The following is a 27,469-nucleotide window of genomic DNA, read 5'->3' on the forward strand; positions in this document are numbered from 1 at the left end:
ATAAACTCCTCTTTGACTTTCTCCATTAACCCTCTGGGGATTTTTTTTCACATAGCAGCAAAATAGACTTAAAATACTCCATCATTTTTGGTCATACAGGATGTGCTTTCTGGCTCCCTGTCACTGTGATTTTTTTTTTAAAAGCAAGTCAAGTCAAGTCGTAGCTTGGGTCACAAGTCATTGGCAAGTCATACAAACGTTTGATGATTTCACTGAATTTATATATTAAAATAAGTTAAAACTACAGAAGTTGTGGACTATGGTTTTATTTGCAACATTTTTTTTAAATATGCATTTCCACATACAGCTGAGTGGTTACTACAATAAAAATCTAAAAAATAAAAAATAAATACAATTTCAAACTACATAGCCTAAAATGTAAATGTAACTGAAATTAGGCCAACATTAAATCATGAAAAAATAAATATGCCTCAAACATTGCAGAAGACCATTAAAAGGTATTAAAACAATTCACAAAAAGTATAATGGTTCCTATGCCACCAAATGGTATTCTTCAAACTGGCATCCCCTTTATATAAGTTATATATTTTTAAATATGAAGTTAAATCCGTCTAGGCTAATTATAAAAATAACTCATACTAGGGCAATTTTTCCACCACATTTTGAATTTTGGGTGCATATTAATTCTGCTGGCATTTTGCCCCCGACCCCCTGATAACATCTAACCCTGCTTTAAGAGAAACATAAAACACAACAAAACATTTAAAAAAATTATGTCGTTTTTTGTCATTGGAAAGAACGACATATTTGCCTTTAAAGCATGATTGGAAAGAAATGTGGCAAATGTTATACAAAACATATGTCATCATTAATTATCATTTGAATATTGACAACATTAAGCTTTATAAAGAGGCATGCTGTTTTGACCAATATTCTCTCTAGATTTAAAGATTTAGTTTTAAAGAAAGTCAAATTAACAAACAGGTTAAACAAGCCATAGCTTACTTTTAGACGTGGTGAATGAAGTTTCGACTGTTCAAGGTTGTGATGGTCGTCCGATATCCCTTGCCAGTTATTATGCATACAGCAAATCTTCTTGTATGAATATGGTCAATTTTAGTCTTTATATCCAAAAAGAAACGATGCTGGGAGATGCCATGGGACAACGATGCCTCGTGTTTTTATATTTCGCGCGCTCACCGCGATGTGTTTTTTTCTGGGCTTGTGCAGCGTCACGCAATCGCGACTGGCGTCAATGGTTCCGTTGCTTTCATTTTGTTCATCAATTAATGTTGCGATGATTTATATAAAAATGTATATCAAGTCATTCTCGAGTCATACAGTTCAAGTCAAGTCAAGTCTCGAGTCATTGGATCTCAAGTCAAAGTCAAGTCGAGTCATTTTCTTAATTTAGTCAAGCAAGTCTCAAGTCCTTAAATTTGGACTCGAGTCTGACTCGAGTCAAGTCATGTGACTCGAGTCCCCCATCTCTGATGCATACCAGGATAAATGTGTTTGAGACTGTTATCGTGGCGCTGATGTCCTCAGACTGTCATGAATGACCGTAAGTTTCTGTGCTTCTTTCACAGCGTCCGCAAGGGGGCGCGAGTGAGTTTCGAGCTCGTACTCTTTCACTTTCGGTTCTGTCCGTTTCCGCGTTGAACACAAAATGGCGAAGCGTGCTGGTAAGGTTTGATTTACAACAAAATATGTATATTAACATGTCAAACGCGTCTATGATATATAAGAATTTAAACCTCTTTCTACTTAAGCAATGATTTATTTGTGAATTATGCATTTCAAGGGGCGTTTAAGAACGGAGAGTCCCACGGACTGATACACACGGAAGTTTCATTAAAGTTAAACTTTACTTATTTGTATGCATAAATTGGAAGCAAACATAATGCATTGGTACTGATTGTTTTTGTTATGTCGCTGACACTTAGTATTACAATCATTGTTTGCCTCAAAAAAGTTCACAGAAATGTATCGGACCTTGTATTTAAACGAGGAAATCTTGAGTAGGCCTAAAACATCTAATATGTTCATTATGATTCTGACGATAAATTTGCTCTTTTCTTCTTAAACATTCATTTAAAATAAGATTAAAACCATGCACTAAATTAATAACACTAATAAATGAATGCAAACAGAAATAGGCATATTAATAACAGACGATCAAGCGTTCGGCTGCTGTAAACAGATTTTGGGATATTTGTGTAATTTTCTGTCATTTTCTATTTTAATCCATCTGTGAAAAAGCTTGTTTTCTAATGCGCATAATGTTCACCAGATACTCTAACAGTGTGTGTGTGTGTGTGTGTGTGTGTGTGTGTGTTTATGTGTTGTAGGCAGGAGTATTCCAGATTTTGAAAGCCCTGACAGTAAGTCCATCAAATGATTTGACTCTTTATTGTGAAACATTTATCAGTTATTTTACTGATGTTTTAGGATATTGTTACCTTTACAGCTTTCACGCTCCGAACCGTAGTTGGGAGCGAGCTGGTCTCAACATAATAATTTGGCTCGTGGCAGGTAACTTGCGTCTAGTGATCCGGGCTAACAGAGCCGAAGCACAAACAATGATGCGTCGGTTGATTTCAGCAATGAACTCGGGCTTTATTACTCACAGTGGTATGTTACACATTCACAGCATAAAGGCACTTTGCTTGCTAGAATTCGACTGGCAAAAAGACTGCGTCACTACCACATTTTTCACTGTCAACTCAGACTGATTCACCCGCTATGCTTTGTTTACACTAAGGAAACCCAAAAGGCTCACTTCGTCACACATACGCGTTTCTTTTTGTCAACAAACTGCCAGAGGGAGGCAGAGATAGCAACACTACCCCCACTCTGGAGAATGATTAAACCTTTAACATATCTCCAGCATCATTACACTGTACACAGGAAAATATTAATTAGATAGTCATTATACAAACATCCCCAACCATAACCCGTATTTCCCACAGTCCTTGAAGGGCCCTCCTCCAGTGGAAAGTTAAGTTGAAGAGGCAATGTCCATTAAAGCATATTGCATACTCCTCCTATGTAAGCAAATGTCCTAGGCATTGTAGACATGACACTTATACATTCCCTGAGAAAACTGGGACTATTACTTTAACCACTCAACCCAAAGTTAGCGTAAAATTACCCAGGGGTGCAAGATTTCAAGTGCAAAACTGAAGCAAAATATAAGTTCTTAGCAGTGAACATACCCAAGATGCTATAACAAAACTATGTTGCCCATTAGTATCCAAATTACCGACTGTTGATAGTAACAATTATATTAAGCCCAAACCATCTTCACATTTTTAACCTCAACATAAACAAGTTACTTATGTAATGATACAATACTGGAACTCTTTTGTTTTTGACAACACATGAACTCTTTTGTTTTGACAACACATGAACTCTTTTGTTTTGTTGTCTTTCTTTTTACTGGAACTCTTTTCCTCTGAGGAGGGCAGTGAGGAGGGCAGCGATCCGCCTACACCCAACCTCAGGCAGATATGCTCAATAAGCAATCCAATCACCAAACATGTCAGGAGCTCTGCGGACCCTCCGGGGTTGACGCAGAGGGCTGGAGTTCAAAACAGGGCGAGCAGCTTGTCCCCTGGCCTCATGCTGGGTCCCAGCCTCAATTAGCGAAGGCTCAGCGGGGTGGCAAGGGAGCTGGCTGCTGCTCGGTGAAGCTGCCGATGATGGTGGTAAAGAGAAAAGACCCGGAAGGGAACCCACCACAGGGTCCTCTGTCTCTGGTGATTCACCCCAAAGGTCAAGGGGGCTAATATTGATTTCTGAAGAGCTGGGGTCTGACAACGGGGGTGGTGCCTCCACTGGTGCCCACGTTTCAGCCTCCTGAAAGACCCAGCCATTGTCTAATATTGTTCTGGAATGGAAAGCTTTAAGTTTGTCGTGATGAACGACTTTCATCTTTGTCCTCGGGCCCCTTTTAATCCGATAGACCAAATCGTCCAGTACACCAACGACGAAGTATGGGCCCTCGTAGGAAGGCAGGAACTTTCGCACTTTATTCTGTACTCTCTTTGTGCCTTTGACCAAGAGCCATACTGCATCACGACTTTGTGTTGGACTCTGCAAATGTTTTTATCGTACTGTCGTTTAGCACGCTCCACAGATTTTCCCAACGCCTCTCGGGCCAACTGATGAGATAGCTCGAGCCGTTTCCTGAGCTGTACAACATAAGTTGGAGGGGTAGTAGAGTTGTCTGGGTCAGGTGGCATCCCAGCAACAAGATCCACTGGCTCTGTAATTTCCCGTCCGAACAACATCATATTAGGCGTCAGGCCCGTGGAGCTGTGTTTGGTAGAGCGGTAAGCCATGACTGCATATGGTGTCATAATGTCCCAGTCCCAATGACATCGTTCTGCAGTGGTGGCTATGATTTTCTGCAGGGTGGCATTGAAACGCTCTACTTGGCCATCTGACTGTGGGCGAAATGGCGTGGTCCGTGTCTTGTCGATTCCCAGCAGCTCACACATTTCCTGGAACACAGCTGACTCGAAATTGGTACCTTGGTCGCTATGTAGGCACTGTGGAGTTCCGTACCTACACACCCACTCGGAAACAATCTTTTCAGCCACTGTCGTTGCTTGTTCGTTGGGAACAGGATAGGCTTCCACCCATTTGCTAAAGTAGTCCTGTACTACTATTATGTAGCGGTTGTGCCTTTCAGTTTCATTTAATGGTCCCATTAAATCAACTGCGATCCGTTCAAAGGGGGCACCAACTCGCACTGTGCCCATGGCGGCTTGAGGTGTTTTCTTGGGGCGGGCTTTCGCAGCACAGCTGGTGCAAGTACGGCACCACAGGGTGACGTCATTTCTCATATTGTACCAGTAGAACCAGGCCTTGAGACGTGCAAGGGTCCTTTCTCCTCCAAAATGGCCACCGACTGGGCCATCATGCATTTGTTCTGTCACTGAGATGCGGTACTCTTGAGGCAGCAGGATCTGTGGATAGAACACCCTTCCATCCGTACAGTAAAACTTTCTTAACAAAACTCCGTCTTTCTGGTAGAGCCTTTTCCACTGCGACCAGTAGGCTTTGGTGGCAGGGCTGTAGGGTGCTATGTCAACCCAGGATGGCCTGCCCATCCCTTTGTCCATCCACTTCCTCACTGGTGCTATATCTGGGTCAGCTTCTTGGGCACTGATTAACTCCTCCCTGGTCCAACCACCGAACAGGTTGGTTTGGGCTGGCTCACTGACCCTGTAGACACCTGGACAGAACGAAGAGCCAGCTTGATTGTCACCGACAGCTTTCACTACCCCCACTGGAAGATACTTAGGCTGGACTGCAGGGCTACCTCCATAGCTACCTTCGAGCACCACTACCCCCACTGGAGGTTGCTCTGCAGGCATTTCCCCAGCATCCTCTGCAGCTGGACTCTCTGCCATGTTGCACTGAATCCCTTTGTGCTGAAGCTGGTTATGAAGGCTAAGCTCTGGCACTGTGCATGGGCAGGACATCCTGCAGGGTCTTCTGGAGAGCGCATCTGCATTTTGGTGGTGTCTCCCTGGACGATGGATCACCTGGAAGTCATACTCTGCCAGTTTTTCCAGCCAGCGAGCGAGTTGGCCCTCAGGCTCCCTCATCCGAGTCATCCAGCGCAGGCTGCTGTGGTCAGTCCGTATGATGAATGATCTCCCTAGCAGGTACTGCCGGAAATGAGAGGTGAATTCGACAGCTGCCAGAAGTTCTCGTCTGGTGGTGCAATAGTTTTGCTCAGTGGCTGACAATCTCCTGCTCCCATAAGCAAGTACTCTCTCCTCACCTTCTTGCACTTGGGAGAGGACTGCTCCAACTCCCCAGTCACTGGCATCCGTGTCGAGGAGCAACTGGCCACTGTCGAGGGGATAGCCCAGCACGGGTGCTGACGTCAGACGGCTTTTCAGCTGTTCAAACGCCTCCTGGCATTCGTTCGTCCAGTTAAAGCGTGCATACTTTTTGGTTCATGGAGGGGTTTGGCAACGGAGGCGAAATCTTTAACGAAGCGTCGATAATACGATGCCAGGCCGATAAACTGACGCACATCAGATATGTTTTGGGGTGCGGGCCACCCAGCCACTTTTTGGATCTTTTGGGGGTCGTGGCGACACCTTTGGCAGAGACAATGTGCCCCAAGTAAGCCACTTGCTCTCGGAACAGGACACACTTTGACGGTTTAAGTTTCAGGTTGGCTGCGCGTAGTCTGCCGAACACTTGACTCAGCCGCTCCAACATTTCAGTTCCGTCCCGCCCCAGGACAATAATGTCATCGAGGTAGACCAAACAGGTCTCCCACTGCAACCCCACCAGGACACGGTCCATGAGCCTCTGGAACGTGGCCGGCGCGTTGCACAGTCCGAAAGGCATCACGTTCCATTCAAACAGGCCCTTACGGGTGCAGAAAGCAGCGGCTTTTCGGGCACTCGGCGTCATCTCCACCTGCCAGTACCCTGATGTTAAATCCAGCGTGCTGAAGTACCTGGCAGTGGACAGTGTGTCTAAGGTGTCCTGGATGCGGGGCAGTGGATAAGCATCCTTTATGGTTCTCTCGTTTAGGGGCCTGTAGTCGACACATAACCGCAAGGTCTCGTCCTTCTTTCTGACCATAATGATTGGTGCAGCCCAGCTGCTGTTGCTGGGTTGGGCCACACCAGTGTCCAGGCTCTGCTGCATCTGCTGGTCTGCTGCAGTTTGTTTGTCTCTAGCCATCCTGCGCGGTTGCTGTTTCACAGGCGGACCGGGGGTGGTGAGGATATCATGCTGCACGAGTCCCGTACGGCCAAGGTCAGTGGGCCCCCGAGGAAAAGACGTCACTGTAAGACCGTAGCAGGTGGGCCAACCTCTCCTGGTCGCCCTTGGACAGACTACCACAGCTCTCGTTATAAAGGACCTGCAGGTGGCTAGGTAAAGAAGCACAGACAGAGTTAGTAGGTTCAAGAGCCGGTGGAGCCAAGGGTGGCTGGGTCTCCACCTTCCCCAACACAGTGGCTGGCTGTAGAATCCCCGCCACAGCACCTCTCTTCAAAGTGACAGGTAGGGCACCAGGGTTAAAGACTCTGATGGGCACATTGGTTGACCGCTGCGCCTGTACGACGATGTGAGCCACAATAACATGGTGCTTTTCTATGAAACCCTTGGTTGGGCTCAGCATCAGGTCTCCCTCAGTAGCATGGCGCAGGTGGGCGGTGCCAGGCACTACATACTCACACCCAGACTCCAACACTGTTGTGCGGGCCACTCTGACAATGTGCACCCGGGACTGATGGTTTGGGTTAAAACGAGGTACCTTTTCACCGAAGAGGGTTATCTCACGGCGAACATAGTCCAGTTGGGCACTTGTCTGATGGAGGAAAGGGTGCCCCCGAATAACCTCTGTGTTTTCTGTTGTGTCGGCAATAATAAAGTTCACATTGGTAGCTCTGCTCCCAACTTGTACTGGTAGGTTGACTTCTCCCAGCACTGCCAAACCACTGGGGCCGATACCCTGCAGGACCTGTGCGACAGATGGCTCTATTGGGGTTCTGGACTCTGTGGGAATGGAGTTAAAGACATGGAGGGGCAACACATTCCTACGAGCACCTGAGTCAAGCAGAGCACACATTTCCAGTTCATATATCCATATTTTAACACACATGTCATCTTCCTGACTCGCAGTACAGGTGACAACTTTACCTGTGTCGGGTGCTGTGTTCTTATTGACTGTCCAGCCTTGCTGTCTGGGTCGACGGGGGGAAGGGCAGTTCCTCTGGATATGCCCCAGACCGGAGCAGTTGTGGCATTGGACATCCCCCATAGGCATTTTGACATTTGTGTCTCTCTTCTGGCGCCACTGCTGATTAAATCTTGGAGCCCTCTCTGGCGAGTCGATGGACCAAACAGCTACCCCCACTGGCTCCACGCAAGCTGGCCTGCTGTTATTCTCACGTACTGTGGCGGCCCTGGCTCTCTGATTTACGAGACCACGTTGGCCGGGCTGCATGAACTGTGTGACCGTTCTGGCAGCCCTCTTGGTAGTCTCGTAGCTGTGTGCGATGTCATACGCTCTGGATAGGGTGCGCGGCTGCTTCTCCAGTAGTTTCTGCACCACTTCAGGGTCGGCCAGGGCGTTGGTGAAGACCTCCACACTGATGGCGTCCTGCTCCAGCTCTGTACGGTCAGCATACACAATGGACACTTTCTCGTATATGTCATCCCTTAATAGGTGTAAGGCTTCGTTTTGCCCCCTAACCCTCTGTCTCAGTTCAATGCCGATGGCTGCCGCATGGTCAGAGCGTGGCCCGTAGGCGGTCTCTATTTCAGTCACAATCCGACGGTAGCTCCAACGGTCAGATCTGGGGTTTTTATGGACGATAGCTCCAGCCGCACGAGTCAGGCTGAATCTCAGTTGAACCGCCATTGTCATTTCTGACCAGTGGTTTGCCCTTGCACAGCTTTCAAACCGGTGAATAAAGTCTTTCCAGGAGCCCGTTCCATCAAAATGGCCTGGCTTTAATATTGGAATTCTCTCTTTATGCCCATAATACTCATCATCACTAGTGTCCATTATTTCAACATCTGGCTCTTTATGTGATATACATGGCGCTGACTTGACCCTTTCCATAGCTGACTGACCATATTGGTATCGATCACGGTGTGAAGCATAGTCATCATCATAGCTTATTACTCCACTACGTTCCACGGGCCGGGGCATGCAGGGTGGAAAAGGTGTCGAAGTGAACTGGGAGAGCAATGCGTGGGCTGGGGAAAATGGGTTTTGTGCCGTAAAGTTCATGGAAGTGAACGGGTTAGCTAGCTGGTTAGCACTGCGAAGGGCAAACGTTGGAGTGGGGCTATTTTTCAAACTATACGGTAGAGCTGCAGCTGAGCTGGATGTCATACGTTTTGAACAGTCACATGTTTGCTGATAAAAGTATGTGGACTCACCATCTGTTTTATTCTGAGGTTCCACGGGCATTAGGAACGGGTTAGTCAACCGTGATGATGGTGGCGTGGGGGGCGAAGCTAGGTTGAATGACGGCATCCGGCCGTAAACAATCGCGCCGTCCGCGGCTAACGTTCGTTCTGTGCCAGCCGCGAAAGGGTTGGTGCTGTCAGCGTATCGGCCGTCCCCGTGATTAACTGGGTCCATATTAATGTCTCTTATATCCGTTAAAAACGGGTTGGTGCTTACATTTAGGGTTTCCATCTCAACAGACCTCGTAGTCCCAGCGCTAGCATTAGCTCGAGCCCCGAGCGCCGTCATTCCACGTCCGACGAACTTTTTTACTTCTTGCTTGTTAGATCCCGGACGAACCCCTCAGTGTTACCTTTACAGCTTTCACGCTCCGAACCGTAGTTGGGAGCGAGCTGGTCTCAACATAATAATTTGGCTCGTGGCAGGTAACTTGCGTCTAGTGATCCGGGCTAACAGAGCCGAAGCACAAACAATGATGCGTCGGTTGATTTCAGCAATGAACTCGGGCTTTATTACTCACAGTGGTATGTTACACATTCACAGCATAAAGGCACTTTGCTTGCTAGAATTCGACTGGCAAAAAGACTGCGTCACTACCACATTTTTCACTGTCAACTCAGACTGATTCACCCGCTATGCTTTGTTTACACTAAGGAAACCCAAAAGGCTCACTTCATCACACATACGCGTATTTACGTGTCAACAAGCGCACAAACGTTCAGAACAAACGTTCTTTTTGTCAACAAACCGCCAGAGGGAGGCAGAGATTGCAACAATATTAAATGAGCATTTCAGTGTTGGTCAGTGTTTTTGTTTGGTTTTCTGTTTGTCTTTTATGTTAGTATATATGAGGACAATATTAAATGATTATGTTAGTGCAGAAGTAAAATGCAGAGAAAGTGAATGAAATGCACATGGAGAGACTTGTCTTCAACTTTAGGGTTGTTGATATTATTTCTGTAGAAGTGCAAGCCATAATGTTCAGCAGATTCACTAACTGTGTGTTTTATTGTGTTGTTTTGCAGTGAGCGAAGACTCAGATGATGATCGACTCAAAAGTAAGTCCGTCTAAAAGAAAAGTATGATATATTTTGTAGAATATGTATTTTCTTATTTATTTCTACTTTTAATTATTTGCTGGCCACAGTGGGAGGAAAATCCATTGTTTCGATGCCCTAACCGATGCTCCAAATGATGTGATAATGTAATTGATTATATACAGTAAGTATTTAATGCTGTACATTATGCAGGCTGAGTTCTAATATATATCATAAATTACATTTTCTAATGCAAAAACATTTTAAGCTTCAGCACAATAGAGAACAACATGAAAACAAATACGATCTAAAAAACAAACCACTAAATAGAGATAAACAAACAGAATGTGCATCAGATATATTCATGTAAAGGAGAAAATGGATGAACTTATTATTAGTGATGCACTAGTGTGCAAAAGGCCCTCAATAAGTTAAATGTATATATTTACTGTATATACCCGAATATAAGACGAGGTTTTTGTCCTAAAAATAGGCTGTAAAATGGGGGGTCGCGATATAGACAAAATCACGGGGGGAAAGGGAGAAAGAACAACGGAATTAATATGAAATAGTGACTGAAACGCGACCCATTAAGACAAATTATTTCGGCTATACTTGCATGTAAAATTAGAGAAGCAACATAATATCTGTGTTTAACAATTAAAACGCTGCTCCTCTCTGCCATGCGAGACGCAGAGCGAGCGAGCGAGAGAGAGAGGTGCGTGCGCGAGACGCAGAGCGAGAGAGAGAGAGGTGCGCGCGAGACGCAGAGCGAGAGAGAGGTGCGCGCGAGACGCAGAGCGAGAGAGAGAGAGAAAGAGAAAGAGAGAGAGGTGCGCGCACGCGCTGGAAGAGAGAGAATGAATTATCACTGCAATTTTCAAATAAAATTATTTTCTGTTAAAACCAGATTTTTTCCACTAAAATCTCTTTTTGTCCCAAAAATAAGTCTGGAAAATGGGGAGGTCGTCTTATATTCAGGGTTGTCTTATAGTCGATATACGGTAATTTGAAAGCGTTACTCACTATGTCCAGTAGATGGAAGTCCTGCTAAAATTCACTGCAAGTTCTGCATCAGTCACACTCGTATCCTCTTATACAACTGCCTTCCACTGAACCCATGACTGCAGACTTCTGTGAGCCATATCGTGCTGACTGTAAACACTTTTCAACCTGATACTGTCAGATCAACATCTTGTAGCAAATATAGTGTATTACATCCAGGCTGAGTTATAATACTGATCCCTTCCAAACACACACGTTAGTCTCAGCTGAAAAAGACCAGAATGTGTATGTGTGAATTCTGTCTGGGAATGCATTCTCATATCATACATTACCTTTTACCCCTACTGTTTATTAACCTGATTATTTAAGGTAATTTAAATGTTCACTGGAACGATGAAGGACTAGCAGAAGGCACATTACAGCACATCACGATGTGTAAGGGACAAATATACTTGAAATTATGTTTGTACACTAGTTCAGTGTTTCCCCGCTGTTCCTGAAAGGAATTAAATATTATATGTCTCTATTTATATGAAAGATTTGTTATTAAATTTGATATAATTTTTATTTTGATATTTTGAAAAATGTCGGTAACCAGACAGTTGATGGTCCCCATTGACTTCCATAGTATTTTTTTTTCCTACTAGGAAGTCAATGGGGTCCATCAACTGTTTGGTTACCGACATTTTTCAAAATATCTTCTTTTGTGTTCAGCAGAAAAAAGAAATTCATACAGGTTTGAAACAACTTGAGGGTGAGTAAATGAAGACAGAATTTTCATTTTTGGGCGAACTATCCCTTTAACGCGTTTATTGCAACTACTACATTTCATCTTTTTCCTCATCAAACAACTAGACTAATGACTCAACACGAACCGTACCGGGGAAGAGCCTAGACAGGGCTTTAACGTGTTTTAAAAGGTGTGATGTTCCTCAAACATTCTTTCAACTTTATTTTGATTAATAATTTTAAGATTCTAGAAAAGTTCATTTGTAACATAAAAATGTCCAGTTTCCTTAATGTTACTAGAATGTTATTTAAGGTTAGTATGATGTTCCTGAAACATCCTTTGAATCATTTAAACACTTGCTGTGAACAAGCACTGAAAGAAATGAACCCTCTGGGGCAGGGCTGGACTGGGACAAAAATTTGGCCCTGGCATTTTGGCCCAGACTGGCCCACTACATATGATCATAGACACCACCCATCTTTGCACGCCCTTGAATATGTTTTTGTTCAACTCCTATTCCTTAAAACCACTAATGCCATGTAATGAGTGAGTATAAACGAGTGCGAGTTAACAGATGAAATAAGTAAAAAAAATTAATTTATTAATACAATTGAACTATTCTCCACAGTGATGAATCCAAAAAAAAAGCTATAAGCTGCATTGGAATAGCAATACCAGTGTTTCTCACAGGATTTTTGGTAAAGCTGTTGTGAGTGTGCCTCTAGGGGGGTTTGGGGGCATGCCCCCCCATAAGAAAATTTTGTGCATTTTAATGTTAAATTCATCAATCTGGTGCACTTTGAGAGTTCAAAATTAAAAGCTTCAACCCATATTCAGTGTGCAAATTAAGCATAGAAAAATTCAAACCTCTTTTAGTTACAGTTTCTGTCTAGATTACACTACTACACAATAAGTTATAATATTAATCCAATGATATAATAGCTAGGCTATATATTGTAAAACAAATGCACTGAAAAATAAAGGAAGCTTTCATAATTAGTTTTTGTAATTTCTATAGTTGGAAGAGATAAGCACATGATGTTTTATTTTGGCGGAAAACATGATTTACAAACGAGTCTCATTAAATTTCTAGTAAATTGCAGTAGCCTATTGGTAATCGTCAACTATGCAGATGTGGAAATAATGTGTAACTGGGTAATGGGTTCCTACACTCATGACATATCCAAGTGTTTTGAAAGTAGTTCTGCTTACCGCAGGCTCTACACTTTCTCTCTCTCTCCTGATCCTCCTCACTATCCTCATCAGCCACTGGAGCTGATTAAGTCCTGTTGCTGCAGAAAACATATTTTGACTAGGGGTGTAACGGTTCACAAAATTCACGGTTCGATACGATACGATACACTTGTGTCAAGGTTCGGTTCGATACGATACACTTGTGTCACGGTTCGGTTCGATACGATACACTTGTGTCACGGTTCGGTTCGATACGATACACTTGTGTCATGGGTCGGGTCGGTACGTTTTTGATACAGCAAAAAGATGTAATTTTTTTTTTATTCTTTTATTTTTTTATTAAAACTAACATCATAAAGTACGATATTATTTTTTACTTTGAGCAATTCTGGAGCTATAATTGACTCTTCTTAGGAGCATATAAAACAAAACAGCTCCTTGGAAAAAATTAAATGTAATATTGTAGTAGTTATAAACAAAGGTTTATTTTAGTTCAGATTAACATTTGAGGGCAGCAATTGTATTCATAATGTCAAAATAAAACCGACGTAATGTTACTTGAGGGCATTATAGCCTACTATTCCTGCTAAACTTCCATGGTTGCAGTTAGTGTTACTACAGTAAATCCATGGTGAATGTTGCTGATCTGTGGACGCTGGATAGTTCATTCATGGCACAATGTTTCTTCCTGGTTTCCACGTCAGCGCTGTTTGATCCGTTAATAACAGAGAAATGTGAATGTTTCTCACTAGATCTCGCAGCGATGTTATTACTTCTGTGGCGAATTCAAACGCTTGCTTTACTGGATCTCTTATTAGCGCTGTGTAACAGTGTCGCTTGATCAAGATCGGCTCGCGCTGCTTTGGTCCAAACTGATTAACGGTCCTTCAACCACACAATAACGAGCAGTTTCGTTCCGCTTGCATTACGTTTGCCATTTGATGTTGGGCAATGTTGTGGTCGCGCCGGCGTCTCTTACATTATGAGCGCGCTTGCCACGCGCAACGCGCCTACATTTGAAATAACTAAATTTTGGTCGGCAGGAAAAATGGTCCAACGTTCGTTCGGTTTGAAAATGCGTACCGAAAGCCTCGGACCGAACGCTGCCTTTTTTGACCAATGCATTACACCGGCACTAACCCAGCGCCGCCAATTAAGCAAAACAAAACAAAACAAATAGGCCGCCGATGTACTAGTTTTATGGGCCATTAAGTAGCCTAAACAAACAAACAAAAAAATGTATATAGCCTACATATGAGATGCATCGGCCCAAAAAGCACGTCGGCCCACCGGGAATCTCCCGGTAGTCCCGATGGCCAGTACATGCCTGCTCTGGGGTCTGAGGTGTTCTGACAGGCTCTGACGTTTGTGCTTATTTCTGTTACTTGTGACATTTACATGGATAAACATAATATATCAGCAGCATGTATGAAAAAGTTTGTAGTTTTAATTTAAAGTAGTTTTTAATTGGTTGATGAAAAATTGATTAAAATTAAGATACAATTTATACAAAACGAATTTCACTTTAAAGAAAGACTGTACAAAAGGCCCGGATGCCCTTAAATGGCTTGGATGATTCTGACCAATCACAGCACTACTTATTGTAGCGTCACTTGGGCTGAAGCGGAAACTGCGTTAGAGACAAGATGCAATGCATGTGAGAGTGTTAAGTTCGGGCAGCTTCATTGTAGTTCATCTATAGTAGTTTGATTACGATTCAGTGAAGTTTATATGGAGTTGCTGTGTGCGTGCATGTCAAGTAAGTTTATATTTCCAAATATTTCCTGTTGATACCAAGAAACAAGTAGTTTATATTCAATAGTCTAAACAGTAGTCGATTAGTATCATTCTGACAGAATTATTCTTTCTATTTAGTATGTTTAGAGTTTCCATGTGTTATTTGAGGTAAACGTAATGTATTGGACATTATTTTATTGTTGGATGCTTTAATTTGGAAATGATTATTATCACATGGTGATCGGCTGTTCATCACGCATATGCCATGCCCAGTCGCGGTATTTACGCACTTCTAGTGCCACCTTGTGGCGATGTGTAGAATAAGTATTTAACATTGTCCAATAGTACTTTATTAATGTGAATGTTGTATACAGCATGCATATTGTTAATTATTTAAATGTTTATGTTGTAGAATATATATATATGTGTATATTAATATTTATTTTTTCTTGTATAATTTCGTTATAGAAATGTTTGGTGTGTCTCTTCAATTAATTCAACTTACGCAGTTCTGACCGACTGCCTGCTGTGTTTCACATCCATCTAAATTAATCTACAATCGAACCTCTTCATTTTAAAGACTTTCTACAAAACAAAACTTAATGAAGTGGTCAAAATCTTGTCTGACCCACTCCATGTCTCCCGATATATTGTGCATCCTATCTTACTCGTGCTGTTCACTCATAATCAACATAGATGGAAAAAAAAAGAACAACATTATAATATTTTAACAAATATGAAACTAAATGTGTTTATTTAATGGCTACAGCATGAATAGTAGGCCTACAGACTCTCTATTTGTACAAATTGCTGCACATTCATTTAATTCTGAATTTTACACACATAAGTTTAAAGGTATTTGTTTTTGCATAGTAAAACATATCTGCAACATTTATCAAGTTCACGGATAATTGTGCGTGCATTTATTAATCTTTGTGATGCTAAAATCATAATAAAGTGGGCCATACTATATACAAAAAATCAGATGAGCCCAGAATATGAACAGCATTTTCCTCCCATAGAAAACCATTATAAGAACGCTTCATGTGGCTTAATGCAGATTAGAATGTCCCTTTATTATTTCGAAATAGTGAGTTATTATATCGAAATAACGAGATATCATGTTGAAATAACGAGACATTTTGTCAAAATAACGAGACATTATATTGAAATAACGACTTCTGTCGAAATAACGAGACATTATGTTGCAATAACAAGATACGTTTTCTTGTTTTTTTCTTCACCTTGCAGTTCTAGGCTTCCATAGAAAACAGCCTTAATATAATTGCTTCCAGACATTATTTTGGGGGGTGCTATCGGGGTGCTGTGGTATTTCTTGGGGGTGCTGAAGCACCTGCTAGCCCCTCCTATAGCGCCGCCCATGTATGTGCTACAGAGAGAGATGGAGATGAGTAAAACATGTTTATAATGAAAAAGCAGCTGCCAGCTTGGTAGTGGTACATCTCGTTGGGAACATCATATAGGCATTCATGCTCCTGCCACAGTTCATTTCAATTTTGCTCCATTTCTAGGGTCTAAACCTTTCTTGAAGCCATTGCTGGTGCTGGTGCTGATTTTCTTTCAGTGACCTCAACCTATGCCTTGCTATCTCATTGGCTGTTGCTCGTCGCAACACGTGACACCACAGGCTATCGAGATCCAGATATTGAGCATGCCAGATATTTGTCTGGCATCAGCTAGTGTTTTTGATACGTTGTTTAGTATTTCACACATAAAGATTGGCGAGCGCTGATCACCCACAGATTTGCACACGATTACAGCCCGACCTGTCAGCGAGCTCGTTAACTTGCAAATTGGGCTTAAATCGGGCTTAAAATCCTGTAGTGTGAACTAGGCTTTAGATTGTTCTAATAATAAATTGATTATTTTAACTGAATATTAAATCTATGCTCATTAAATCTGTGAAGATCTCAGCAGAGGAGGATTAAACAACTCCACAAACAGCATTACCAGCTTCACTTATTACTAACCAGACTGACTTTATTTCTGTCAGATCTCAGGAAACGGGGGCAGAGCCAGGAAGAGATGAAAGGACTGATAAAGAAGATTGCTAAAGAAAGTTCACTCATAAAATTGGGTAAATATTTAGCCATTTGTGGTTTTATTTCTTTTAATTCTGAGAGATTTTCATGTAAAAAGTTAAATGATACACATGTAAGTGATAATCTATGGCTTGGTGTGCACTGATTGGAAGGGCAAAAAAACCCATGATATTGAGGCAAAGAACCAGCAACACCTGGCCATGAATTATGCTAATGTTGTACCATTACTAAGACGTAAATCACACTTTTAAAATTAGTTGACCTCGTACAATATATCTAGGTTTTTCAACCCTGGTTCTTTGATGGGAAAATAATTGTTGAGGGGTAAATTAAAATAATATTAACTTATTTTATATTATTCTGTCTTGTCTTTAGTCATTTTAAGTCATTTTGAAGCCCACTGAGGGCCCCTATTGAGCATAATTTTTAAAGTGTAAATAACATTTTAAATTCCTCTCTTTAACAGATCTGAGGATTGTGCTGTTGGGTAAAACTGGATTAGGAAAGAGTTCAACAGGAAACACCATCATCGGCAAATCTGTGTTTAAGCCAGGTTTTTCCGCTAAGTCTGTTACTAGACACTGTCAAAGACGTGTGACTGCAGTGGAGGATAAAATCATCTCAGTGATTGACACTCCAGGACTTTATGATACGTCAATGAGTGAAGAAGAACTGAAGAAAGAGATTGAGAAGTGCATCTACATGTCTGCTCCTGGTCCTCATGTGTTTCTGCTGGTCATCAGACTGGGAGTGAAATTCACAGAAGAAGAGAAGAAAACAGTGACATGGATCCAGGAAAACTTTGGAGAAAAAGCTTCTCATCACACCATTATTCTGTTCACTCACACTGATCTTCTGAATGAGCTTTCATTAGATGAATATATCAGTGAAAGTAATGATCTCAAGGCTCTTGTTGATGACTGCGGTGGCAGATTTCACTCATTCAACAACAAAGACATGAGTAATCGCTCTCAGGTCACAGAACTGCTGAAGAAGATTGATGAACTGGTGAGGATCAATGGAGGACAGCACTACACTAATGACATATTTGAAGAGGCCCAGAGAAGGATTGAACAAGAGGCTTTTAACCAAAAACTGAGAGACTATGGGCAAACAGCACTAACAGTGATAGGAGGAGCAGCGGTAGGAGCAGCGGTAGGAGCAGCGGTAGGAGCAGTGGCAGGAGCAGTGGCAGGAGCAAGGGCAGGAGTAGCGGTAGGAGTGGCGGTAGGAGGAGGGATAGTAGGAGGGGTAGGAGGAGGGGTAGGAGGAGCAGCAGCGAAAGAAAAAAAAAAAAAAGGGCAATAGTTAATCTGATTGAACAACAAAGGCCAAATCTTATACTAATTTCTACTACTGTTCTCTAAAAGATTGAATGAGAATTGGATTGAGTTTTTTGTTCAGTATATACTGTATGGTATGTATATTTATTAATTAATCTGTTGTATTGTGGTTGTAAAAATCTAGAAATATATATTTCATTTTCTTCCTAAACAAAAGTGCTATTTTATAGACAAAGTAATTTCTATATAAACACATTCAATACATTTACTTTTTTTTAATATAACAATTCTTTCTGGTTCTCGAATCTGATTGGCTGAGAGCCTTTTCCAGCCGTGTGATATTCACTCAGTAACAGCACTCTCACCGTTGATAAGTTGGGGAGATTTAATAGTCAACAATATTATTGATCTCCTGAATTGACACCATCATATGAGAACTGAACTGAGCTGGATGATTACATCACTGTTTTCTCCAGAGCGGCTATATACAGTATATATATATAAATAAACTACATTAATATCTTTTTACAAAAAAAAAAGAATCACTGAACTTACTTAAGGTGGGCTGTGATGCTATTTTCTTCTAGAAACAAACTTTGTTGCATTATTTTCCTGTTATCTCTGTAAATCTGTTTTGAAACACTCTGTATTGTAAAAAGCACTATATAAATAAAGGAGACTTGACTTTGTATCACTCCGCTTGCTGCGACTGTCATGGCGGTCGTGCAAATCCAATTTTTTTTTTTTATACTACTGTTGTTGTGTCACGAAATGTAGTTTAGAGTTTTTAGGCGAGAATGTAGCTATTTAGACCTCAAAGATGTGACTAATATAGAATCATAGTACCTATTTTACAAACTGATGATTTCTCAGATGCTTTCGGCCAGTCCTTCGGGAATCTGCCGCTGGCTCTTATGTGGACAGTAGTTAAACTTGAGATATAATTAATTTGGGGTATATCAAACAGGCGATCTTTGGTATAATTAATCTATTACATTTTTCTGAGCATATCGAAAGGGCCCTGAAAATGAGCGCCATTCTGGGGCCGATTGCTTGAAATGTGAGTTCAATAGCCTATTATTCTTAATGGAAAACACAACAACAAAACAGTACAATGACAGATTCGCTTAAATAAGTGCTTTTACACAGCATTTACATTTACATTTATGCATTTTGGCAGACGCTTTTATCCAAAGCGACTTACATTGCATTTCAAGCTACACATTTACATTCTTATCAGTTCTTGCTTTCCCTGGGAATCAAACCTGTTGCAAGCGCCAATGCTCTACTGTTTGAGCTACAGGAAAGCGTTTAGATTTCTTCAGGTTTTAATTGTAGTGTCCGTTCTCTAACTGAACTAAATGATTTTGTTACACACACATACACACACAAATCAAATTGACGGTGTGGGGGGGGGGGGGGGGGGGCAATGATATATTTAAATCTGCATATTGTAATATCTGCAGGACACCCCCTAGTCTAGTCTTATTAAATGTATGCTTCATCTTTCATTTTTAATTTCTAAATTTGATCAATAAATTAAATTATTTAGAATAATAAGACACTATAGGGCTGTTACCCTACACTGTAAAAAATAAAATCTTAAAAAAACGGTTAATGACTGTCAGCAATGGCTGCCAAACCTTAAATGTTTTACAGAAAAACACTGTTATTTTACATTTATTTCCTGAATTATTATTACAATGGCTGCCATACCAAAACCTTAAAATGAATGTAAAATATCCAATTCTTTTAATAAATGAAAGACTTTTACAGAAATCTTCATTAAACTTTTTAACAGTAACAGTTATTTCACATATTTCCTGAATTTTTTCTGAAAAACCCTTATCTTGCAGTGAACTACATGCATGATTTATTGTGACTATACATCACTGCATCAGCATCTACACAGTTACTGTCTGTTAAATAAAGCAGCATTCAGAATTTCATCAGTGTTTCTCTGTTCATCCTGGACTGAAGCTCAAGCTCTACTCTTCAGCTCAATAGTGACCCACAAAACACACCATACAGAAACACTTTACATCCCAACAGAACATTAAACACTAAGAGACTCTCAAGATCTCAAATCTTCACTTGTTACAATCCATACTTTATTTATTTCATTCTAACGTTCTTATTGAGAATTAACAGAGGTTTAGAAGTTGATGTTTTATTGAAAATAGTTTGATGTCACCATGATGGAGATCACATTGTGTCTCTGTTACATATTTGTTATTGTAGGAATCTCAGAGAAACTCAGATCAGATGAACTTGGTCATTGTCAGTGATGATAGTCATCATGTAGTGGCCTGAGTAATTGATACCACCTGAAGTGTAATATCTGATTAAGTCGTTAAATATTAGTTGTTAATTTTGCATGCCAATAGTGGTGCAGAAAATCCTCCAGTGCTGTGATACTCAGATATTATTTTATGAAGTCATAATACAGAAAATGTTTTGACAGGATCATATAGACTCAGACAGACATCAAGAATCAGCGTATAAATCGCAACAATGGTGACAATGAAAAAAATATTCTGATCAACGCTAAACTACTATAAAGTCACAAAAAAGCTTTGTTGATTGTCAGCATTGTTGAGATTCATATGTTGATTCTTGATGTCTCTATACTCCTAAAAACATGAACCAGCTCAAAACATTGTCTGCATAATATATACTTTTTTTATTTATTTTAGATTGTTATAAAACTGATGCCACAATATTACAATGGTATTGTGAAAAATTATGACATCAATCATACACTTTGTATCAAACTAAAGTCTCTCTGTATATTATGTAAACTCAGCTAATATGTTCAGAGATTTGACTCAGGGTCATGTCAGTGAATCAGATCACCAAATGATGACTATAAAATCACCAATAAGTGACCAACATCATCTGATGAGATGTTCTCCTGCATTTATCACCATAACAAATGTGTATCAAAAACACAGTTAAAGCAGCCAGAGAAAAACTAATGTTAAAAATGCAAGGGTCATGAGCCCACCTAAAGCAAATGTAATACTCGGATTTGCGAGTCTCGAGGAATCAGTGCTTACCGAGCATTTTGCGTGGGTTCTTGGCTATTTTCTGTATCTGTCGTGGTCACTTGATAGAGGAGTCAGACCAAGACTTCTGTGCTCAGAACTCAGTGTTTATTTCAACATTTCTCTTAACTATGACTCTACATCGTTCCACCCGATTACATCGTCCATTTCTCCATCCAACTCAACTCTCCTCCTCTTTTTTTCAACTCCTCCCCTTTTCGCGTGTCTCTTACACTCGCGATATCTTGCGTACCATCTAACTTTATTTAAACCTTCCCATTTCAGTTCTTACACAAACACTGATCACCATAATGATGACATCAATTTTTTGTTAAAGGTTTTTGCATATTTTATAACCTTTTTATTATGGTAAGTTTATAATTTTACAGTCATTTGACCCTTTTTTGAAGATTTTTTTTCAATGAAGGTATTTGATCATAATAATTCATGAAATACCTGTGAAATAACAGTTTTTTTTTGTTTTGTTTTTTGGTTTATTTAAAGGTGCTATATGTAGTTTTCTACTAAAATGAATCCTTTTTTTATTGCCTGTGTGTGAAGGGGTTGTAATCTCACATTAAAATGATCCACTTTGCGGGTTTTGCTATTACCTCGGAAAGCAAGTATTCTTATTTTTATGTGAAGGAGCCGGGTCAGATTTACCGTGAAATCCAGTGACTTGACCTGCATGCGTGCTCCCGAGCCTCTCGCCTTGTCTACTAACTTTGCACTCAACAGCGACGACACTGCAACTTATGACATGGACTTATGACTTATTAGAGGAGACCAGGTACCTGAGGAAGTCTCTTGTGTGACATGCCATATTATAACATCATTGACGTCAGAGCCTGTCTACGGAGAGCCTGGCCACTCCCTATTAAGTCCTATTGTACCTAATTTTGGTTGTAGTTCCACCAGAGTTCCACTGGGGGCAATCGCCATGAGTGCAAAATGAATGGGAGTCTATGGGGCTAGACGGCTAAATTTGTCTCTTTCACCCGATTGCCGTTGAGAAATCTCAGATCTGATTGTAGGTTCTATTGCAAGTTCAACATGGGTCATAGGTCGAAAGTTGAATGAACGAGTACTTATGTTTTTTTCGATTTCTTACAGGTTGAGTTGTTGTTGCCCATAACACGCTAGCATTCTGCTAATGAACGCTGATTGGTCAGTGAAGGACTGATTACGACCAGAGATACCGCTTGATGGCATCGTGTCATCCGAAGCGGGACCAGAAACAAACAAAACAAAAACTCTTCTAGCACGTGTGTTTACCTGTGTCAGCTGTGTTGTCGATGCCTCGAGTGAAAAGAAAGTGCAGAGCGCGAATGCACCAAAGTGACTGAAGGATTGCCATAAAGCAGTATCTCTGGTCGTACAATGTGTATGACGTCATTGACACTTTAAAAGACTTAGCAAATAAGTGACTCTAAAAAATCTAACACCCAGCAATGTGTAATGTCTTTGCATCTCCTTTGCATCTCCACAAAAAATTATATTTTGAGAAAAGTGGATTTTGAGGGGTATAGCTCCACAGACCTCCATTCATTCTGCACTCGCACTGTGAGTGTCCTCATGTGGAACCAGAGTGGAACTGCAACCAGTTCAGAAGCCGGAAGTTTACTGAGAGTGGAAGTTCTCCCCTTATTAGACATTCCCTGGTGACGTCTCCCACAGGTGTCACAAGGTGAACATTTGATATAAAACACTCAATCTGCAGCAACTGCAAAGACAATATCCACAACGAAGCACCGCCCTGGCAGTCATCCCCTACTTGCATGACCACAGGTACATACGTAACTAATGTTACTTTACATTGTTAAAATACACTGGAACCGATACTGCTAAATACTTTAAGCCGACAACAAACCACGTGAAACATTTTAAATCTATACATAAATGTCAATATAGATAAATATGAATACAGTCTGACACTGGAAGCATTACATATTGCTGTTTTTTTTTTTTTAAGTTTCAGTACATCCAAAACTGTAACATGTTAAAGGTCCCATTCCATGGATTATTTTTATTATTTTAGAATGTTTCCTAGGGTGCCCTTATAATGTTAGTATGTTTTTTAGATCAAAAATTGTTATAATTTAGAAATAAAAGGCATATTTCCTAGCCTGATTTCATTCCCTGGTTTGAACGCTCTGTTTGAAGGGGCGTGTCTGCTGTGAGACTGCAGTGTAAACGCCCTCTGCTGTGATTGGCTGCTGTGAGACTTCAGTGTAAACGCCCTCTGCTGTGATTGGCTGACATGCTTGCATATGAAATATCTGGCATTACATGTGGAACTATCTGGAAAACTTTTACTATTACAGCTATTATACGTTTTTACTATTACAGCTATCTGGATTAACGAATCGTGAGAAGTTTTTTAAGTATTTAGATCTATTTCAATCACATAGAAAATTGCAGTGATGATGAGCATTGAGCAGATGACAGTCTGTTGATCGCGTGAAAAAAGATCTTATCATTGCAACGCAGTTTCTGCACTCTCACTAATGATTTCACCAATGCAAACATGAGGCATATAAATACAGTAAGAGCTTCGTTGTGCAGTGTAACAGCATCATTGATTTCATAACGAGTTTTGGCAAGTGTCCAGATAAACTCGCGCTGTGTGATTGACAGCTTGGGCGATTGGAAAGGGATTGTTCTGTGATCGCTTTCTGTATATTAATCACAGTTTAAGTAAGATTATTTTCATCCTACTAAGAGAAACGATGTGAAGTTGATCGCTACTTCCATATTAAATCACTACTTACTGCTTGCTGGAATATAGTTGAAATTGTCCCCTTCGTCAGTATGAAACGCTGAGAGAAGCCTGCTTGATATTATCCCAGGTTAGAAAAACAGTCCGTGGTGAAATGGACAGAGCAAACTAACAACTTCGATTTAAACTTTTGCGGTATCCGATTATAGATAAACATCAACCGTCTGTTGACATTTCGCCATCAATACGCCTGTGTTCCTGTGGGCGGAGGTTAGTCTAAACACGGTTCTGGTGATGTCACTAATGAAGGAAGTAGAGGGATGTAGTCCAATCGAGCCGTTTTTTGTAGTCAACTTCTGTTAAATAAAATATCTCGCTTGGCATTGAACTTTGAGCGTTATAATTTTACAGATATTATTTATACTCTAACAACAACATTACACACTAAATAAACTTTGAAACATGGAATAGCATGCAACGGGACCTTTAATGATTTAATTATTATTATTTTTTTCTTTCAATAAATGTCGTTATTAGACAATGAAACTATATTTAGATTCCTATGGATATATAATGTTGCTGTAGTTGTTTGCCTGTAGAAGTTCAAGAAGATGGCTGTCATTGTTTTTGTATTATTGTTTTATCCATTTCATATTATGAGCAGTTTTCAAGACCTTTAGCAAATATCCTGAAGACACTATAGCTGTGTCCCCATGGAGTGCCGAAGTAATGACGTCACTTTGTAGGCCAACCCGGAAGTTAGCGGCGCATGGGTTCCCTCGATCAAAAAGCAATGCATTTTCCCCATAGACTTTTGGAAAATCGCAAAAAATAAGATCTGTGTTCAACAAAGAGTTGTGACCCTTACACGTTTTGTCTATCAAGATAATCTTTACAAGTTAATCCAAAATGTATACATTTTGAAGCCTAAATAAAGCCGTCGGATATAAAATGCTAACGGTAGGCTATCAACGGACTACAGCACACCATGGTCGCGGATCAACGTCATCATCAAGCTTCCTCAAACTCACTCGCTCGCTCATTATGATCTGCGCTGTGTATGAACCTATTTTTTACAGTCTATGGTATGAACCTATTTTTACAGTCTATGGTATGAACACTTATCCAATTTTTCATGAGAAATATTGCCCATTCGTTTTTTCAAAAAATGTTAGAAACTAATTTTGTTTATGCGTGCCTCTCTGAGATTTTTTAAATCTTTTGTTAATGTTTTATTTATTCGTTTATTATTTTGTTAGTTTATATAAACCTTAATATTATTTTCTTTGTGATTAAGATTATTATGCCTGATCATTGTGCCCCAAATAAACTTTAAAGATTATCTTTCACTGTATTATGTTTGATTGTATGTTTGCATACCATTTGCTAATTCGCCAGGAAAAAAAACGCGCTTTAACCATCTCAGAAGCACTAACGTTAGCTATGGCCGTATCAATTTCCATGTCCTTTTTCTTAGACGATAGAAAAACCATAGATCGAAGAGAGAACAACTATAAATCTGGACATGAACAGTGCAGCTTAGATGCTGGTTTACTTGCCGGTATTGTAAGGGCCAGCATGAGGTACAAGGTTAATCGAGTAAGTAAAACTAGGGAGAGATAGAGGAGTTATAATAGTGTTCTATGTATTTAAGATAACTATACAAATAATCTCTGAACAAGCATAACACATAACAACAATTCCAAACATTTAATATAATAGTTGTATATAATTATATATGTTGAATTTAAAGAGAATTGTCAATAGCAAATGCTTATTATAATATATTATAATTAAACCATATATATGTTCCCTAAATAACACATATATACTCATTTTGTTAACATTTTCTATATATTTTTACCTGGTAATCCACAAGCCCCAATGTGAGAGCCTGTGTAGTAAATTTTATCTCACATTCACATTACTGTGAGCTGACTGGAGTGTAGTTACAATAGTATACAAGTAGTATACAATAGTTTAACATTTAATTTGTGTATTTGTCAGACAGGCAACTTACAGTGCATTAAGGCTATACATATCAGCGTGTTCTCTGGGAATTGTCCACGTTTATATAGCACATTAAATATAGTTAACATTTACTACTAAAATAACAAAGATTAATATCATTGCCTGCTTTAACTACCGGCAATGCTGTTTACAAATACAATCATATTATTATAGGTGGGTAAAAGCCAAGTTCACAAGGTGCAGGACCCACCCTTTCTATAATTATATCCAAACAAGTTACAATAAAAGTCAATAAACCAGGTATTATTTTGAATATTTTAATTAAACACATTTCTCAACGTAACGTTAGCCTTTAATAAAACTGCAGCGGATCTAATCTATTAAACAGTGGCAAAGTAAACAAGCTTTTAGATATTTTAAGAGAAAGACAAAAGGTATTTTAGCTGTTGATTTGGTTATGAAAAACGTTTATTCTTGCTACTGCTAGCCTTTTTTACTCCTTCTGGCACGAACCCAGAGTCTCCGCTGGATAACATCGGACGGAAAACAAACAAGATTTCATTCGATGACTTGTGGTTGCATCTCGGGACAAAACAAAAATAACGTTATGTTTATTAACTGAAAGGTAAACTTCTTAGAACGTGAGGCTGAAACGCGGGCTAGTGAGAGCTTTCATGTTTGTCATTATGACGTCTAAAGTCCCCGCCAAAGGATGTAGTCCCTTTTAGCAACTTGTTAGCAACCACCGTTTTTAAGACACAATAAAGTTTTAAAAAATCACAAGCAGGTTATAACTGGTGTGTTTTATGTCATAGATCAAAACGTGAAAATATTTAGAGGCTTTGTTAACCACAGACCTTATTTCAGGCGATTTAGCAAAAACCCATTCAAAAAACCCATAGACTTTAGGGCGAGGGAACCCGTAGTGCTAAAATGCTAACTCACTTCCGCGTTTTGGCCTACAAAGTGACGTCATAACTTCGGCACTCTATGTGAAGGCTGCATCCTCCGAAGTCCGTATTTGAAGACCGATTGCGTCACAGCGGTGCGACGAAACGTCACAGCGACGCGACGAAGGACGTCCCAATTCAAAGGCTGCACACTTCGGAGGTCGCATTTGAAGGCCGATTGCGTCACCGCGGCGCTATGAAGGCTGTCCCAATTCAGTTCTGCATCCTCCAAAGGCCGTATTCGAAGGCCGGTTGCGTCATCGCGGCGCGACGAAGGCTAAAGGGACTATCAAGTTTATTTTTTTTTATATAGCGCTTTTCACAACACAGGTTGTATCAAAGCAGCTTCACAGTAATAAATTAGAACAATACATCAATGTGTGTTTCTAGTGGAACTATCCTACCCCATAATTCATCGCGCGCCGGGGACAACAGCATTTTTATTTAAAAAAAATGACGGCCGAGAGTTCGCTGGTGGACGGCAAATTCACATTTAAATGTAAGTATTATGTTTTCATTTACTCAAATAGCTAGTGAAACCACAGTTAAAAGCCTCAAGTTTTTCTTTCTTATAAACTTAACTCCTTCGTCACCATTGCGTGGCTTCATTTGTCAGGTGGTCTGAGGCAAAACTTGTGCTAATATTAGTTTAATAATTGTTTCAGGGAGCAAAGAGCAGAAAGCTCAATTTATTAAACTGCAATTAAAAAAAAAAAACTAAATCAATTTAATTAAATTTTATTGTAATATTTGCACTAGTCTGTCTAACTTGTGTAAATAAGAAATATCACTCACCCTATAAAG

General features: G+C 40.3%; 1 protein-coding gene and 1 long non-coding RNA gene across 3 annotated transcripts in view; both read left to right on the top strand.

Annotated features, from left to right (window-relative positions):
* Window positions 1-27,469, top strand: part of LOC307164096 — a 249,343-nt gene that overhangs the window by 101,821 nt on the left and 120,053 nt on the right. The gene's annotated exons all lie outside the window — the stretch shown is intronic.
* LOC307161893 (GTPase IMAP family member 7-like) lies at window positions 1,601-18,673 on the top strand. 2 transcript variants are annotated; one of them, XM_079876840.1, is made up of 6 exons: window positions 1,601-1,646; window positions 2,313-2,345; window positions 9,955-9,987; window positions 10,077-10,150; window positions 16,647-16,730; window positions 17,162-18,673. In XM_079876840.1, the coding sequence occupies exons 5-6, from the start codon at window positions 16,679-16,681 to the stop codon at window positions 18,001-18,003; spliced, it is 894 nt and encodes a 297-aa protein (XP_079732966.1). In that variant the 5' UTR covers window positions 1,601-1,646; window positions 2,313-2,345; window positions 9,955-9,987; window positions 10,077-10,150; window positions 16,647-16,678; the 3' UTR covers window positions 18,004-18,673. The 2 variants fall into 2 exon arrangements, with proteins under 2 accessions (XP_079732966.1, XP_079732965.1); XM_079876839.1 differs by lacking the exon at window positions 10,077-10,150 and having other exon boundaries at window positions 17,162-18,667.

Source organism: Squalius cephalus (assembly GCF_949319135.1).
Source record: "Squalius cephalus genome assembly, chromosome: 1".
Lineage (NCBI taxonomy): Eukaryota > Metazoa > Chordata > Actinopteri > Cypriniformes > Leuciscidae > Squalius > Squalius cephalus.

What these genes read in the sequence shown, in the direction of transcription:
- LOC307161893 (XM_079876839.1), top strand. An exon ending in AGATTTTGAAAGCCCTGACA is followed by an intron (nt 2,346 to 9,954) that starts GTAAGTCCATCA and finishes GTTGTTTTGCAG; the next exon opens with TGAGCGAAGACTCAGATGAT. An exon ending in AGATGATGATCGACTCAAAA is followed by an intron (nt 9,988 to 16,646) that starts GTAAGTCCGTCT and finishes TATTTCTGTCAG; the next exon opens with ATCTCAGGAAACGGGGGCAG.